The following is a 15,367-nucleotide window of genomic DNA, read 5'->3' as shown; positions in this document are numbered from 1 at the left end:
CAGACTCCTGAGAAGACCGTAGATAATGAGTTGGCAACTTTCTGAGGTGCAATATCCGTGCTCTCAAGGTCTGTAGGATTATCTAGGTCACACACAGAAGGTCACACATGTTCATTCACATTTGAATGAACCAGGGAAGTATTCAAACTAAGGAGATGCAACATAGTTGAAAGAGAGGTAGCTACTCTTCTTCATTGGGAATGAAACATGAGAATGGTGCTTGTTGTCATCTCAGTAAGGAAAATTTAGCATCCTTCTGCTGAGGATTGTTTTTCTACATATGGAGGAGATTTCATTGCATCATGTCTAAATAAAAAATGAAATAAAGCCATATCTTGCTGTCAGGCATAGTGAGATGTAATTAAAGCTTAGAACCTGCAGTCCTGACTTAAACAGCTTGCATCTTTGCTTTGACCAATTTGTTTTTCTGAGTTGCATTGTTTGGAGAGAAAGTGAAAATTAGGGGAAGAAGGAAAGGAAAAATGGATGGGACAAGACCCAAAAGCTACTTAGCTGGAGGACTGTATTAAAAGTTAAGTGGCAAGGCAGACTCGTATGTTATGATGTGGATTAACTCTAGCCTTCCTCCTTCAAATTCTTTCAGTTACTCAGGTGATAATTGTTGGTCCATACCTGGCTATCCTTCTCTTTCTTTTCTTGATACCTCTGGGGATGTATTCTCCTTGCATCAGAGAAATGGGAACACTTGGACCAAAGCCAGCCCTCATTGGACACCGTGGAGCACCAATGGTAGGTCTGAAGAAGTTATGTCATTTCTTCATCCTGTGTGTTGCTACTTCTTTCATCATCATCTTTTGTTGTTTCTTTTTTTTTTTTCCCCATGAAATCTGTGGACGGTGGGAAACATTTCTGATCATTGGGACTGCATGCCAAAGGCATCACTGCATGGGTTGGCTTACAGGGAAAACAATGTTCCTGAGGGACAAGACCAGGTTGGAGGGGGCCCTGAGCAACCTGGACTAGTGGAAGGTGTCTCAGCCCTGACAGGGGAATTGGAATAGGGTGATCTTCAAGGCCCTTTCCAACCTAAACCATTCTATGATTCTGTTATTCTTCTACACAATGGGTTTGGCTGAATTGGAAGAAAACAAGCAGTAGACTTTGGCAATGTAATGATGCTCCCTTAATGAAAAACAGAGATGTTACAAAGAGGCAGAAAGTGTTTGCAGAGTTCTCCAGAGTGTGTTTGAAAATCATCTGCTCACGTGCTCACGTGCCTTTTTTTTCAGCTGGCGCCAGAAAACACTGAGATGTCGTTTCTGAAGACTATTGAGCATGGTGGGGATGGGCTTGAAACAGATGTCGCCATAAGGTGAGGGCAAAACATCACATCCCACAGAATATATGGTGGTTCTTCTAAGAGCTGTCTTTGGAGACGTGCAGCTCCAGGCAGTTGGGTTTTACTGATGGCTGGGACAGGGTCCCTCAGCTGTCATGTGATGACAGGGACTTTAGGGCATGGTTGTTCTCAGGCAAGTCAATAAGCTGCAGCTATTGATTTAACAGTCATTAATTCTACAGTGTGTTTTAAATGCTTGGCAGAGCATAAAAACAAGCCCCTAATCTAGCCTGAATTCCAGGTCACAGTGAGGGTTATATCAGGTCTACAAACCAACAGAAAATTGTGTTTAGATTTGTGGCATCATTGCCCTAATTATTAGATCTTTAATTGCCTTTGGTGAACCCATTGCCATGAAATGCTAATATTCTGTGCAGGATGAGCTGTTCACAGGCACTGAATGAGAAAAATACTAACATTTGGACGTTCTACTAAACTAGACCTTTCTGTAAAAGAAAATGTTGTGTTTCCATCACTATCCATTCAGAATTCAGTCCTCTGAAAACCACAGAAACACTTTGATGTCAGCAAAAAGAGATTTCAACCATAAGTTACTAACCATTTTTGAGGGAGTCGGCAGGCAAAAAGGTCACCTCCTTCACATTGCCCCTAGGGAAACTGAGACACAGACAAACATGACTTCTGTGAGATCTCCTAGAAGTTTTTAAGCTGGAAATAACCTGGTGGAAATAACCTGATGTCGTATGCCTCAGCATTCCTCCGTATTGCACATTCTGCAAAGAACTGCTGTACTCTGCTGCATTCACAGTGGCCCACATATTTTTCTGACCTGGCTTGAGTCTGCTCATGCTGTGAATGAACCTGCTCCCCAGGTGACCTGAACTCTTGCTCTCTGGCAGCTATGATGGGGTTCCTTTCCTCATGCATGATGACACCTTGAAAAGGACAACTAACATCGAAGAGGTCTACCCTAATGACACTGGTAAAGCTGCTTCGTTTTTCTCCTGGGATGCTCTTCAGAAATTGAACGCTGGAACATGGTTCCTTAAGGTAAGCATCATGAAGAGCTAGAAGCATTCAAGGTCAGGTGGATTGGACTCTAGGCAACCTGATCCAGTTGGACACATCCCTGTTTATTGCAGGGGGCTTGGACTAGATGAGCTTTAAGGGTGTCTTCCAATGCGAACTTCTCTATGATTTCATGGCTATCACCAACTGGCTGTAAAAGAGACACCAGCTGTCTATTATTTAACAGCAGCAGCGTTAGAAGAGGAACTGCTATTTGAGTCAAAACTCAAATAAGTCAGTGTAAATTCATCAAATTGGGTCTCTTTGCTTTGTCCAGTTTGCCTTCAGGCTAAGGAGACCTGTAACAATTGGCTGGTGGTGTTCGTATGTCACCTTATCAGGCAGCAGCAGAGTTCATGGGCTGGAGGAAGAAGAAAAGAGCTCCTTGTGCAATGTGCTGTTTACAATATTCAGAGCTAACAAGGTCGACAGAGAAGCACAGCAGAGCTAGCTTTGAACTATGCAATTTGGGTCCCAGAAGCAATGTCCTCACAGCCTGGGTTAGCTTCCCCTATTTCTTATGTAAAATAAATAAGCAAAATAAAATATCCCCACCTGTTGAGGACTGACATAAAACTTTTTCCCTCATAGAGATACAGCTGACTACCAGAGCAAACTACCTGATTGATTTCCTTTTTTTTTTATATCTGTTTATTTCTAGAACAAACCTTTTGTAGGGATGGGCTCCCTGTCAAAGGCAGATCAAAACCAGGCAATGAATCAGTCCATTTACACGCTAAGTAGTTTTTTGCGCCTCGCAGACAGTCACAATAAACTTGTGATATTTGATCTCTACCGCCCTCCAGAGAAACATCCTTACAGGAACTTGTGGCTCCGCAAAGTCCTGGACGTCATCCTCAAAGAGTCGAAGATTAAACGCCATCTGGTAGGGTGGTCTCACTCCATATCCCTTTTTCTTGCTCTCCTCATTGGGACTTTGGGGTGTACTCTGCATGATTTCACCTGCATAAAATTGGCCTATTGCATTTCACTTGATTAAAATGCCGTCATTTGGATGTATTATATTCCTAATATTAGTTCCTCAGAAGGTTCACAATAGTGTAATCCTTTAGCAGCACAGGAAAAAAGACAGTGTATATACCAGCTGATGCCTTTGCCCCTAAACAGCACCCTTTCATAAATATAATAATTGTCAGTCTATTCTCTGCTACCATGCTTTTTTATATATTGCATAAAAATTCCTAGCTTAAATTAAAATAAATTGCAAGTCTTTATTGCCTTACTCCCGCTGGCAGTGGATGAATGCTAAACTCATGGGAATCAGGTTATGTACCCATTGATGTCTGGGGAGTTATGCTGATCTGTATTGCTGAAGATCTTTTCTTCCATGTTGGAAGAGTGGAAGTACAGAATATTTTTGGTTGCCTTTTCCATAAATCAAAGCTGTATTTTCATTTATTTTCAACACTGCATCTTTTACTGGGCTGTGTGAAATGTACTCACTGATTTTCAGTGGATAAGCTAGGAACAGTGGATACTTATTTCTTGATAAAAGTGACTTGCAAGTTCTAACCCTGCATCTGAATATTATTTGATCATTGGGAGAAATATTGGAAGAAAATTTGACTGGCTGGGTTAAGTCCCTGAAGACATTATCTTTACTGGGCTTGTGTGAACTGTGGGGCGTATCGGGGACACGAATTCTTCTGCTGAGAATTCACTGGTTCCTCTTTGTCCCTGCAGGTCCTGTGGCTGCATAACAGCGTGAGGTCCTTTGTTCAATCTGTTGCTCCAGGGTTTCAGCACACGATGGGCAGAAAGGCACCAATAGAAGACCTATTAAAGCACAATATTGTCAAACTCAATCTGGTCTACACTGACATGTCCAGTGAAGACATCCGGTAGGTTTCAGCCCCAAGTACAATCTTTGGGGTACATCTGGACTATATTTGCCTCATGCATTGGGCAATGTCTCCCTCCAGTGACCAGTTCCAGAGACTGTAATATTTTGGGAATAGGTCGTTCAGATCAAGTAGCCATCCCTGATGTATTTTAGGGGTGACAGGCTGCAGTTCACTCCTACTGATGATTAAGAGGTGGCTCATGTAATTAAATCCAGCTGTCCTCAATTCCACACTCAGGATCTGAGGATCTTCTGGTAAGAACAACACAGCTGTATGCTGATTTCTTGTCTTTTTATTTGTGCTATTCCCAGTCCCACCAACACTGAATAAAGGAGAATGACCAACTATCTAACCTCCCATGGCTCTTCCACAAACACCAGTGGGAGTGCATAATGCTGTGGTGAGAGACCATCACACTCTGGTAGCCAGTGTTTTGGAGACATAATTTCTTGTCTTGTCTGTTACTATCAGTACTCTGTTGCATGTGACACACTGAAAATGTAATTTCTGTGATGAAAGGCTCCACATTCATTGCAGGAGTTCTCAAAATGCTACTCTCACATGGCAAAATAACCCAAAAAACCACCAAAAAACCGCCAGCTTTACCTGTCCAGCTCTCCTTTTGTAAATAGGATTTTTTGCTCTTTCCAACACACAAAACCATTGAAGTCTAGTTGAAATGAAAAAGAAATGTAAAACTTTAATCTTTTGGACAAGAGTAATGTTCATGTTTTCTCAATTATAATTGTCACAGATGTAAAATCAAAGAATCACAGAACAGTTTGGGTTGTAAGGGACTTTCAGCACCATCTAGTTACAACCTCCCTGCCTTGGGCAGGGAAGCTCCCACTAGACCTGGTTTCTCAGAGCGCTATAGCCTGGCCTTGAACACCTCCAGAGATGGGGACTCCACAGCCTCTCTGGGCAGTCTGTACCAGTGCCTCAACCGCTCTTACAGTTAAGAATTTTTTCCTAATGTCTGATCTAAACCTTCCTCCCTTCAGTTTAAGGCCATGTCCCCTTGTCCTGTCACTCAGTGCCCTTGTGAAATGTCCCACTCCAGCTCTCTTGTAGCTCATCTCAGTACTGGAAGGTGCTCTAAGGGCTCCTCAAAGCCTTCTTTTCTCCAGGCTGAAAGGCTATAAAAAATCATAGGCAGATCCAGTTGGGTAAGCCTTGGATATATCCTAGGTAGATTTATAAATGCTGATATTGATGATACATTACTTTACCATTATACAAAGAATGAACTTACTTCATATTACGTTTCAAATAACTTATAATAACTTGAGAAATTATGCATTGATGGAGCAACCATAAAAAACTTGGATGCCCAGATTCAAAGATTAGCTCAGCTGGTCTAACCAACTCAGTTGCTCTAACCAACACCAACATTGTGGGTTCAATCCCTACCTGAGCCATTAACTGAAGAGTTGGATTCTGGGGCCTTCTGTGTCCCTTCCAACTCAGGCTATCCTGTGATTCTGTGGTGGTTTGGAGCATACTGTGGGAAGATTATAGAATAACATGAATGGTTTAGATTTAAAAGATCTCTAAGACCATCAAGACCAACCATTATCCCAGCATTGCCTAACCACCACTAAACCATGTCCCCAGGTGCCACATCCACATGATTTAAGTACCTCCAGAAATGATGATTTCAGCACTTCCCTGGGCAACTGATTCCAAAGCTTGAAAGCCCTTGCCATTAAGAATTTTTTTCCTAATATCCAATCTAAACCTTCCCTGGTGAAGCTTAGGTCCATTTCTTCTTGTTCTATTGCTCGAATGCTGAATGAATGGTAAAACAGAATATTTTGGTTGCCTTTTGAAGGAAGACACTGGCCCCCATCTGGCCACCGCCTCCTTTACAAATGCATTGTTACATTGATTCATATGGCAGAAGGCTTAGAAAGGTTTTGACCTTTTGGGCATTTTATCTGCATTTGTTTCCAGCTGTTCAGCTATTCTGTATTGAGCAATTGTTAATGATTAATTATTGGCTGGTTGGCTTTCCTTTATGTTCCTTATCTAGGTCCTAAAGTAAGCACTCCCTACAGAAGATTACAACCATTTCCCATGATCTTCCCGAATCTCCTTGAGTAAGCCCGAAGGAAGTGCTAATCTCCTTGCTCAATGAAGGTTGTTGCCTTTTGGTCTTTTAAAGGAAATATGCCGCGGCAAACATCACCACCAACTTCTATGTGGTCAACGAGCCATGGCTCTATTCCCTGGCATGGTGCTCTGGGGCACACTCTGTGACCACCAATGCCGTCCACTTGCTGAAGGATCTCAGCCAGCCGCTCTTCCTCATGGTAAGTGGAAGTCTTCTCTGTCTCAGGGGTGGGAAATAAGGTTGGGATGTTCGTGATTAGCTTTGGAGACGATGGGCCAGATCACAGATGGATAAAGCATCCCTAAAGGGTCCTTTGCATAAGAAGGACCTGAGTTGAAACCTGGCTTACCTGGAACCTCAAAGCCACTACAGGTATTACCATACCCTTCTCTCTTCTCCTGGCTCAGGATGAAGTACGTTACTTGTTTGGATTATCACCTTAGGACTTGAGATAAGGGAAAAAAAAGTAATATTGAGACTTGTGCAGGAAGAAAGGAAGGGCCTTTGGGGCACAAGCTGATGCATGAGGATTTCCATTTCTAAGCTTTTGAAGCACCTTACTGATGCCAGAAGTTACTCTTTTTCCAGAGCATCCCACTGCTCTAGTCAAACTTGGTCTTCTTCTGCAAGTCCAAGAGAAACAGACACAGAAATAAGCCTTCCTTCTGGGAGGAATTTTCACGTAATTTGTTTGTTATTCTGCCTTGGACAGCCTGTAGGACCAAGAAGCACCTGGGGCATTGGTCCCACCAGAGTCCCTTTAAGGACTTTAAGAAGTCAGCTTCAGTCTTGAATTAGATTTTACAATGCTCCCCTCCAGAGAAGTGCAGTGTTTCAGTTCATTCTAAGTTTGGGTGGAGGTCCAATGTAAGAATGAATCTTCAGATGCTCTTAAAGTGGGAGCCACCCCAGGTTCTCTGTGGTGTTCAGTAAAGGGCAATTTTGCCAGAGAAAATAAGATGCCACCCATTGATGTTATATTTGGGGTGAAGCTGAGAAGTGCAAGACCTGCCTTACAAAAAAGAGGTCTCTGTGGCATTCACAATGATATGGTGAATCTTCTTGGCTACACCACAGGCTTGCTTGTATGAAGGAGAATGATTTGGCACCAACACCCAGTGCTGAGTGGCCACTTTGAAGTGCCCCCCCCCCCCCCCCCCCCCGTGCTTTAAACACCCCAGGGGTGTTACTGCAGATGCAAACCAGGAAGCTGAACAGCCAAATTCAATCAGGAAAAAAACCCAAAAAACTTGAGTAAATATTTTGCAAATCTCGTGGCCTTTGGTGGTGGACACAACCTCTGTTGTTTTCTTCCAGACTCCACAGCAGTACAGCATCATGTGGATCCTGACAGATCTGACCTCTGCATTCCTCATCTCACTCATCTTTGTTCTGCACTGGTAACTATCAAGCTGTTAATGGCCTGTTAAAAGATCCTAACCTGATATTTTGCTCCAGGTGGAGGGAAGAAGGAATGCTTTCAGGTGACCTGAAAGGTTAAAACGACTCTTGAGAACACTTTCCTTCCTTTCCTTTCCTTTCTTTACACTTTCCCTTCTGGAAAGGGAAGAAAGACCCAAAAGTCCCCCAAAACTTCTCTGTTTCTCCTGCTTGCTCTCATTTTCTCTTTCCATTTTGGCAACTTAGACATTGTTTGCCCTCAGGATTCAGTGGAGAACTGGTAGATTTATAGTAGCAACATAAACCAATTATCAAAGCTGGTGGGCTGAGAAAGGAACTGATTTTTCTATTATTACTATTTGACAGTGTTTCATTGGACTGATTTGTTAGGACAGCTCTCAATGTTAATATTTGAGCATCTCATGTCTCTCTGCACATGCCAGAGCCCCACAGGAAATCCATCCTCCCACACAAAAATGTCTGACCGTGTCACAGACGCCACATTTTGTTTCCTTCCACTCTGTCAAAGATTATTGGGAAATCTGGAGTTCATGGAATGGGCTCACCCCAGCTGCTCGTGTTTGGCTGCTGGATGTTCTGCTCTGCCACAATTGTGTGAGGAACGTGCCTGTGCTCTCATCCCAGTAGTGCCCAAGGAAAGCAGGATGTGCTGGGCTCAGCTCGTCAGCTGGCTGGCTGCGGGTGGCTGGGTGGGAGGATCAGAGCAGCCAGCCCAGGGGAGTTTTTTAGGTTTTTTTGCGGGGTGCTGGCAGTGCAATGATGCTGCTTGTGGCAACAAGCAGAAAGTTTGGGAAGCCCCTGGGTGAGCACTCTGGGCTGCTGTTAACTGAGACTTGCTTTGGCATAGGAAAAGGTTGGAGTGCTAATATTGCTCTGGGATGGTGAAAAAATTAATTAGTAGCAGTTTGGCATTGATGAATTAGCAGCTCTAGGGGCATTTTTGCTGGGCATCCAGGTTTTTCCCAGCCAGTTCCTTCCTTTCCTTCCCCTCTTACCCTGCTCTGCTCTCCTCAAGTCCTACTTTCCCCTTGTTTTCAAGGGTACAGGTTTCAGGTGGTACACAATCACCTCTGTAAAGCATCACCACCACCATCAGACCTTCCCATGTCCAACTCCTCCAGGATCATGTTCATGTTGTGTGCATTTCCCAAGCAAGGGCATCCCCAGCACTCCTGGGACCAAAGGGCAGCAGTGCCTCAGTGCCCTGTGTGGTCTTGTCAGGTTTATGAACACACCATAACCATAATTTTAAAATTTGCCTGGCTGCTTTAGAACCAGTGTCTGTAAACATTTTGGGGGTTTTGGAGCTCTTAAATCTTGCTTAGAAAAGAGGGCTTAGCCAGAAAGTTGCCTGCAAAATGCTGCTGCACACATGACGTGTGGATGCTTAGACATTAGTCATGCACTTGAGTCCTTTCTCAGTAAGAACCTGAGAAAATCCCAAAATACCTGCCCTCACAAAGTAGGAAAAAACTGCCCAAGGCAGCAGGGGGCTGTGAGGAACACCACACCAGGCAGTGGCCTGATCCAGGTGCTTTCCCCCATGCAGGTGGCGAGAGAAGAATTTCTCCTGCTGTCCTGCCCAGGACAGTAACCTGATGATAGAGGGTGCTGGCACCTACAACAAATTCAAGACAGGTGAGCGGGGCAAGGAGAGCAGCTGCATCCTGATGGGTGGGTTGGTGGTGGGTGTCCATGCTTAAGTAAGGAAGCTTATGAGGAAGGATGCAGTCTGGGTTATCTCAGCCCCAGACCCCATAGCAGCTCAATCCAGTTGGCCCTGCTTCAAGCAGAGGCTGGGGCAGACACCTCCAGATGTCCCCTACAATACTCATTACTCTGCAATGCTGCGAAAAGAGACTCTGGAGGCACTGAGAACTCTTGGTTCTGCCAGGCAGGGTAGGATTGGCTGAAGACCCTCCCACACACCATATTTCTGCACCCATTGAGCTATCAGCTATCATCCAGTGAAATGACCCAACCTGGGCTGCATGCCTTTTCAAACAGATTCTGTTTGCTCACAGTGGCTGTCAGAACAGATGCAGATGTTTGGTAGCTCACTGTGTGTCTCCTTTTCCAGAGCTCAACGACATGCCTGCTGTCCTGGCATGACATGGGCAGAGAAGGAACATGGACCTGCCAATTCCATGAGGCTGGGAAGACCAGCTGGTGGGGGCTCAGATCTACCTGGTGAGGAGGAGCCATTTGCCTCCATGGTCCTGCTGGAGATGAGCACCAACCTTCCTCTCCTACAGCTTTTCTCACATTCCCATGCCTCTCAGGGTCCTTGGGGTGCAGGGGAGCGCAGATAGAGTTGTAGCCATGAAGAAATTGTGCATTATGGTGAGATGCAGCAACCACATGGGAGCCACCATTTACCTGAGTCCACTGGCATCCCACAGGGCAATCATTCCTGCTGTGTGTAAGCCCTGTTTCCACACATGCTGCAAACATCTGAGCATCCTCCAGACCTCCTTGTTCTCAGGTGCCCAGGTTTCTCGTATCAGACCAGCCTCTTCTCCACACACTACCTCCCATCCTCCCCCCTTGCAGGTGTCCTCCATCCCCAAGAGCACACTATCCCCACCACGATGGTCAGGTGCTGCTGGCTGGGTCATTACAACCAGTACCTTTCTATAACAGAGGCAGGGGCAACTTTGGTTTTCCTTTTCCCCACTCTTGCCCTGCCACAGAGCCTAACAGGACAATCTCCTCCCCTTGTCTGTGGGTGAAGGCATGTGGGGGCCAAAGGACTTTTTAGTGTCTTGGCCATGTAGCTACTGGGACTATGACCAGTAGCAACAACTTTTCTTTAGAAGGATGGAGCTGTGTGTGAATTGGTCCCACCAAGTGTTTGCTTTTCCCTTGGGAAGGTCTATACACCTGTACTATAGCCTGGGATTTATTCTGGTTTTCATTTCTCCCAGTGGCTCCTGGCACACAGTGGGGAGGGGGCCTATGCTCTGTAAGGGAGATGTAAACATCTCTCAGTTTAAGCCATATCTTTCTACTTGAAGAGATAATAAGAATATGTTTTTTGTAAATTGCAAGTGATGTTTTAAATACATTTTATCTCTCCTATCCTGTTTTGTTCTTATTTCAGCAAAAGTGATCACAAGTAGAGGGCAGTATTAAGTTTCAGAGTTATTTGTGCTGAGAAGCACCCAAACCTTTCCAAGTTGCAATTTTGGAGTATTTTGGAGGCTAGAAATGCGAAAAATTTAGATCCTCCTTTGGAAAAAGGCTAAAGGGCTGATGAATTGTTGTAGAGCAGCTCCAGATATATGGAAAATGGGGAGTGGATGGTGTTGTATCCCCCTCCCCGTGCTTGCATACATAGGTGGTTCATAACTCTTTGTGGGTACCACTCATGTAGGGAATGTGAGCAGCAAAAGTAGGAGGTGGGCAGTGTGTGGGTTAAGTGTGGTGTGCACCACAGGCTCCTCAGCCTGTGCCTTGGTGTTAAAGTGAGGGACTTGGCTGTGGTTCCCCAACCACTGCCTTTAATGTATATTTGGAAAAGTCACCTCATTGCTCTTTGATCCATGTTATCTAGCTGCTGCTTGGCCAGTATGCATTGGTAACTCCCTGTACTCACCCTCCTCATCCTCAGAAGCCTTGCCTAGGCAGAGCCTGGCCAGTCAGACCTGTCTTACACTGTCACATCTCAGCTACTATTTTTGTTGCTTCACAGCTAGCAAGGTCTGGCACCTTGTTAAGCACTTGACTGGTTGTCTGACTCCCACACACACAGACTTTTCACCCCACACTTCCTACATGCAGTGATTAAGCTGAGAACTGACTGGAAGATTCAGCCCTTGTCATAGAGGACAAGCAATGGAGACTCCCAGACTTCGGTGTTTTTTACCCCAAAAGAAAAGATTTCAATTAATTTCCAGTCTGGGTATACTGATGGTTTGTTCCCCCTTGCTGGATGCTTTCATCAGGATTTTCACAGTGCAAGAAGTCTTGTCCACAACAAGAACCCGGGAGCCCTCATCCCACCCTTCCCCTTGGAGATATCACCATGACTGCACAGTGCAGAACAGCCTCCCACAAGCCACTTGATGCTTTTTAATTGGAGTATTTCACTTGGACATATGTTTTTTCATGTTACATCGCTTGGTGTGAATACAAAGAGGCCAGCAGATGCTAATACATAAGACACACAGGTACACACACAAAGAGTCCCAGCCCTGTCCAAAATTATGGGGTGCATGGGATGCCAACAGAGCCGTAAGTGGAGGGTAGTGGCAGGGGAAAGATGACCCAGGACAGCTCTGGAAAACTCTGTGCTGCAGTGTCTGCTGAGTGTGCAATGGGTGGAGGGGATGGCTGGAGACACAGAAAAAGCAGTGATGGGTGTGGTGATGATAGGCATGTGTCTAAGGACAAGTGGGATCCCTGGGACAGCTGGACCATGGCAGCTGGGGAAGGGAGAGAAATGTCAGAGACGGATGGTGAGAAGGCAGCTGGGCTCCCAATGTAGCCTTGGTGTAACCATGGTCCCATCACCAGAGTGCTTTGGGTAGGGGATGATGGAGGAAGGGGATCTCCTGGCAGCCCTGTCTGGCTGGTGGATGTCTCCGTGCAGCATCTCATTCTCTTTGATGGAGCAACCAAAGTCATAAGTCACTTCTGCATCCCACTTGAATGTCACAGTCCTCGAGGTCTGGTAGGCAGCGCTGCCAATTCTGCCTGGCACACCATGGTGTTGGATACCTGAGCTCAGCTGAGCTTAACAGAGCAGCACGGGACACCCCACAATATAGACTTCTACAAAAGCAGTCAAACCCAGCCCAATGCACAAGACCAACAGTGGCCTCAACATCTACTGAGATCCTCTCAGTGTGGGTTACACCAACACCAGATCTTGGTGGACATTTGTCCCCTCTCTTGATACCCCACACCCAGCCATGTCTTCCTTTGAAGCCTGGATTTTGGAAAGGCACCCACCAGGCTTCTCTCCCTGCATCCTCCCAGACACAATATGGTTTCAGCCTCCTCTCTGCCAGCAGGTCCCATCTCTCCTCCAAAGTAGGCTGGTCCGCCCTGTGGCATTGGGTGGCAGATGAGACAAACAGCCAGCAGATAAATACAGCCAATCAAAGACGGAGAAAAGACCACCAAAATCAAGGGTCTGCCCTTGCTGTGAGTGGCTCAGGTCCAGCTAGGACTCATGAAGAGCTGCTATACACAGAAACACACAAAAATCACAATAAAATCATCAGCTGGTACAAACCCGATGGCCAAGGGAATGTTTGAATTACAGCCCAACATTGGCTTGGCTTCAGTCTTCCAAGCATGGGGTGTTCAAAACCCCTATATCCATATTGAAGTTTGCAGTAAAAGTCAAGGTTAATTTTTCTGGACACAGGGAGCAAAAGGAGATAATTAAGTTTCCAAGCTTCGCTTCCAGCTGAACCCTTAGGTTAAGGAAGATGTGCCTTACTCAGCCTCAGGCAGTCATGGCTCTTGGGGAATCTCTGGGCAAGGGATTGTTCTGCAGGTCAGCATCCAGATACCATCACGAAATACAGGATTTTTTTTTCCTTTTTAATATTTTAAAAAATAAATAGAAGAAGAAACAAAACTTTAAAATTTGTTCTTTAAATATTTCCAGCATTGCACGGATAGGACTTTAGTACACTAGCTGTTCGATCAGTAGTTTGTTTATTCTGATTCCTAATTGAAATGTGCTCCTTCCTGCCTGCTTTTTCTTTCTGTACATCTTGAGAACACAGTGTATTCTTTTGTAATGACTAAAAATCAAGCCCTGCAGTGTTCACTGGACATCTTTCCAGCATGAGTCAGGGCTCTCTTATTCCTCTTCAAACCTGAAATTCCCAGAACTTCACCAAAAACCTGTTAGCATCCTAACAGCTCTCATATTTAAGAAAAAAACCCCAACAAATGAAAACAAAGCAATCCACACACACACACACACACACACACACAGAGACACACACACAAAAATCCTCTTCCAAGAGCCTTTGTGACCTCCTGCTGGAGTGTCTTTGCCTTGGTCACTCTCTGAGAGCAGTGGTGTCCCCTGGAAATCTTTGAGGTGTAGGATTGAGTTGGGATGCAGGGTGAGGAAGGTGAGCAGGAGGTCAGAGATAGTCATCTTCGCTGGAAGGGGAGGTGGGATTGGAGCCCTCAAGGTCAGAGTCCATTGAACTCCCTGATGGTGTTCGGCTCATCTTCCACATCTGGGAGGCAAAGTTTCTTGCCCAGCTGCACGGGTATCCCACAGCCCTCAGCTGGTGAATTAGCCCCATGACCACGTGCCAGTGGCTTCTTGCAGTTCACTTGCTACCCTTTGCACTCCTCTGTTTGCTCATGGCTGTTAGCATCTGGCTGATGTACGAGGTCAGAAGATCATCCATCTTGTACCCCTGAGGAGGAGAGGGAAGATGTTACCAGCCTCTAGAGCACAGCTTACAGTCTTTGGCTTGTGCCTCCTGAACACACTGGCTACCAGTTCTTGCCTTGCAAATTTTCAGGTACGTTTTGACCTATTCCACCATTTTCCTTGGGGGAAATGTCACCACTACAAGGAACACTGTCCAAACATAATTTTCAACATTGAGATGGAGGAGGTCCCTGTCCCAGGATGCTGCTGAGGCTGAGGACACAGGGAGCTTTGGATAGGACATAAATTTTCAAATGGCCAACAAAATACTGAATGCCTCAGATTAGCAACAATCCAAAAGGAAATTTTATCCTTTGTGCTTTGGGTTTAAGACAGTCTAGGAGGAAGTTTATTGCTGTGATTGTTACTAAGGACAAGCTGGATAAATGATATTGGTTAAAGGGCTCAGGAGTACCCCTTGAGCCCATATCAGCTTTAATGTGTTTTTCAGTCCAGTGATAGGGAGCAGTTCCTCATGCTCCTGGCACAGCAACATCCCAAGCACCTTAGGCTTGCTTGTTTGTTGGATAATGGACCAAGTGAGAGCCCTAATTCATTGAGCAGAGCCATGGGAAATTTAGAAGGAAAAACTGTAGCAGTGGCTCTTCTGAGAGACCACTTTCAGCCTAGAGAATTCCTGATATGCATTTGCTGCCGAAGTCAGGATTTGGTCTAATATTTAACACTTCTTACCAGGGAGGTCTCACAGAGCAGCTTGCTTCCTCTCACCAAGTTGCCAATGGTTATGTGGAAATATGTGTTGCCACTGCTCCAGTTGGAGATCTTGGTGAAGGGGTGAGTGATGAGAATATCCTGGTGGGAACACAAAACTGACACTCAACATGCAAGAGACCTTCAACTTCCATGAGGGGCTGTGGACACTTCTCATTGTCCCTGTTCACTTTCCATCACAGCAGGCCAAGGATGTCTACTGTGATGAGACTCGTGGGAATGGCAGTGAGATCAAGACTCCAGATCCTCTAGCGCTTGTGAAGGACTGCTACACTAGAACGACCATGCAGGTGGTAGAAGTAACTAGTAGGATCTCATTTACTCAAACTCCTGTCTTATTGCCTGTGAAAGGATTAAGGAAGGAATGTGTGCATCCTGCAGGTACAGTGCCCTAATATTTGATGCTCCCAACTCATATTTTGTTGAAA

At 45.3% G+C, this 15,367-nt stretch overlaps 2 protein-coding genes across 4 annotated transcripts in view; one reads left to right on the top strand and one right to left on the bottom strand.

Annotated features, from left to right (window-relative positions):
- Positions 1-10,933, top strand: part of GDPD4 (glycerophosphodiester phosphodiesterase domain containing 4) — a 37,912-nt gene extending 26,979 nt beyond the window's left edge. The window contains exons 8-16 of the mRNA XM_038152337.1: positions 605-750; positions 1,251-1,333; positions 2,221-2,371; positions 3,051-3,275; positions 4,094-4,251; positions 6,422-6,569; positions 7,688-7,770; positions 9,342-9,430; positions 9,873-10,933. Coding sequence (XP_038008265.1) covers positions 605-750; positions 1,251-1,333; positions 2,221-2,371; positions 3,051-3,275; positions 4,094-4,251; positions 6,422-6,569; positions 7,688-7,770; positions 9,342-9,430; positions 9,873-9,904 — 1,115 coding nt within the window. The 3' untranslated portion in view covers positions 9,905-10,933. The remainder of the gene's footprint in view (positions 1-604; positions 751-1,250; positions 1,334-2,220; positions 2,372-3,050; positions 3,276-4,093; positions 4,252-6,421; positions 6,570-7,687; positions 7,771-9,341; positions 9,431-9,872) is intronic.
- A 3,167-nt stretch (positions 10,934-14,100) lies between these two features.
- The window catches only part of MYO7A (myosin VIIA), a 60,745-nt gene continuing 59,478 nt past the window's right edge, over positions 14,101-15,367 (bottom strand). For all 3 annotated transcript variants that reach the window (XM_038135558.1, XM_038135564.1, XM_038135550.1), the window contains 2 exons: positions 14,901-15,020; positions 14,101-14,190 (listed from right to left, as the gene is read on the bottom strand). In XM_038135558.1, the coding sequence (XP_037991486.1) occupies positions 14,101-14,190; positions 14,901-15,020 (210 nt within the window). The remainder of the gene's footprint in view (positions 14,191-14,900; positions 15,021-15,367) is intronic.

This window comes from Motacilla alba, chromosome 1, assembly GCF_015832195.1.
Source record: "Motacilla alba alba isolate MOTALB_02 chromosome 1, Motacilla_alba_V1.0_pri, whole genome shotgun sequence".
Lineage (NCBI taxonomy): Eukaryota > Metazoa > Chordata > Aves > Passeriformes > Motacillidae > Motacilla > Motacilla alba.
This window is presented reverse-complemented; position numbering and strand designations above follow the sequence as displayed.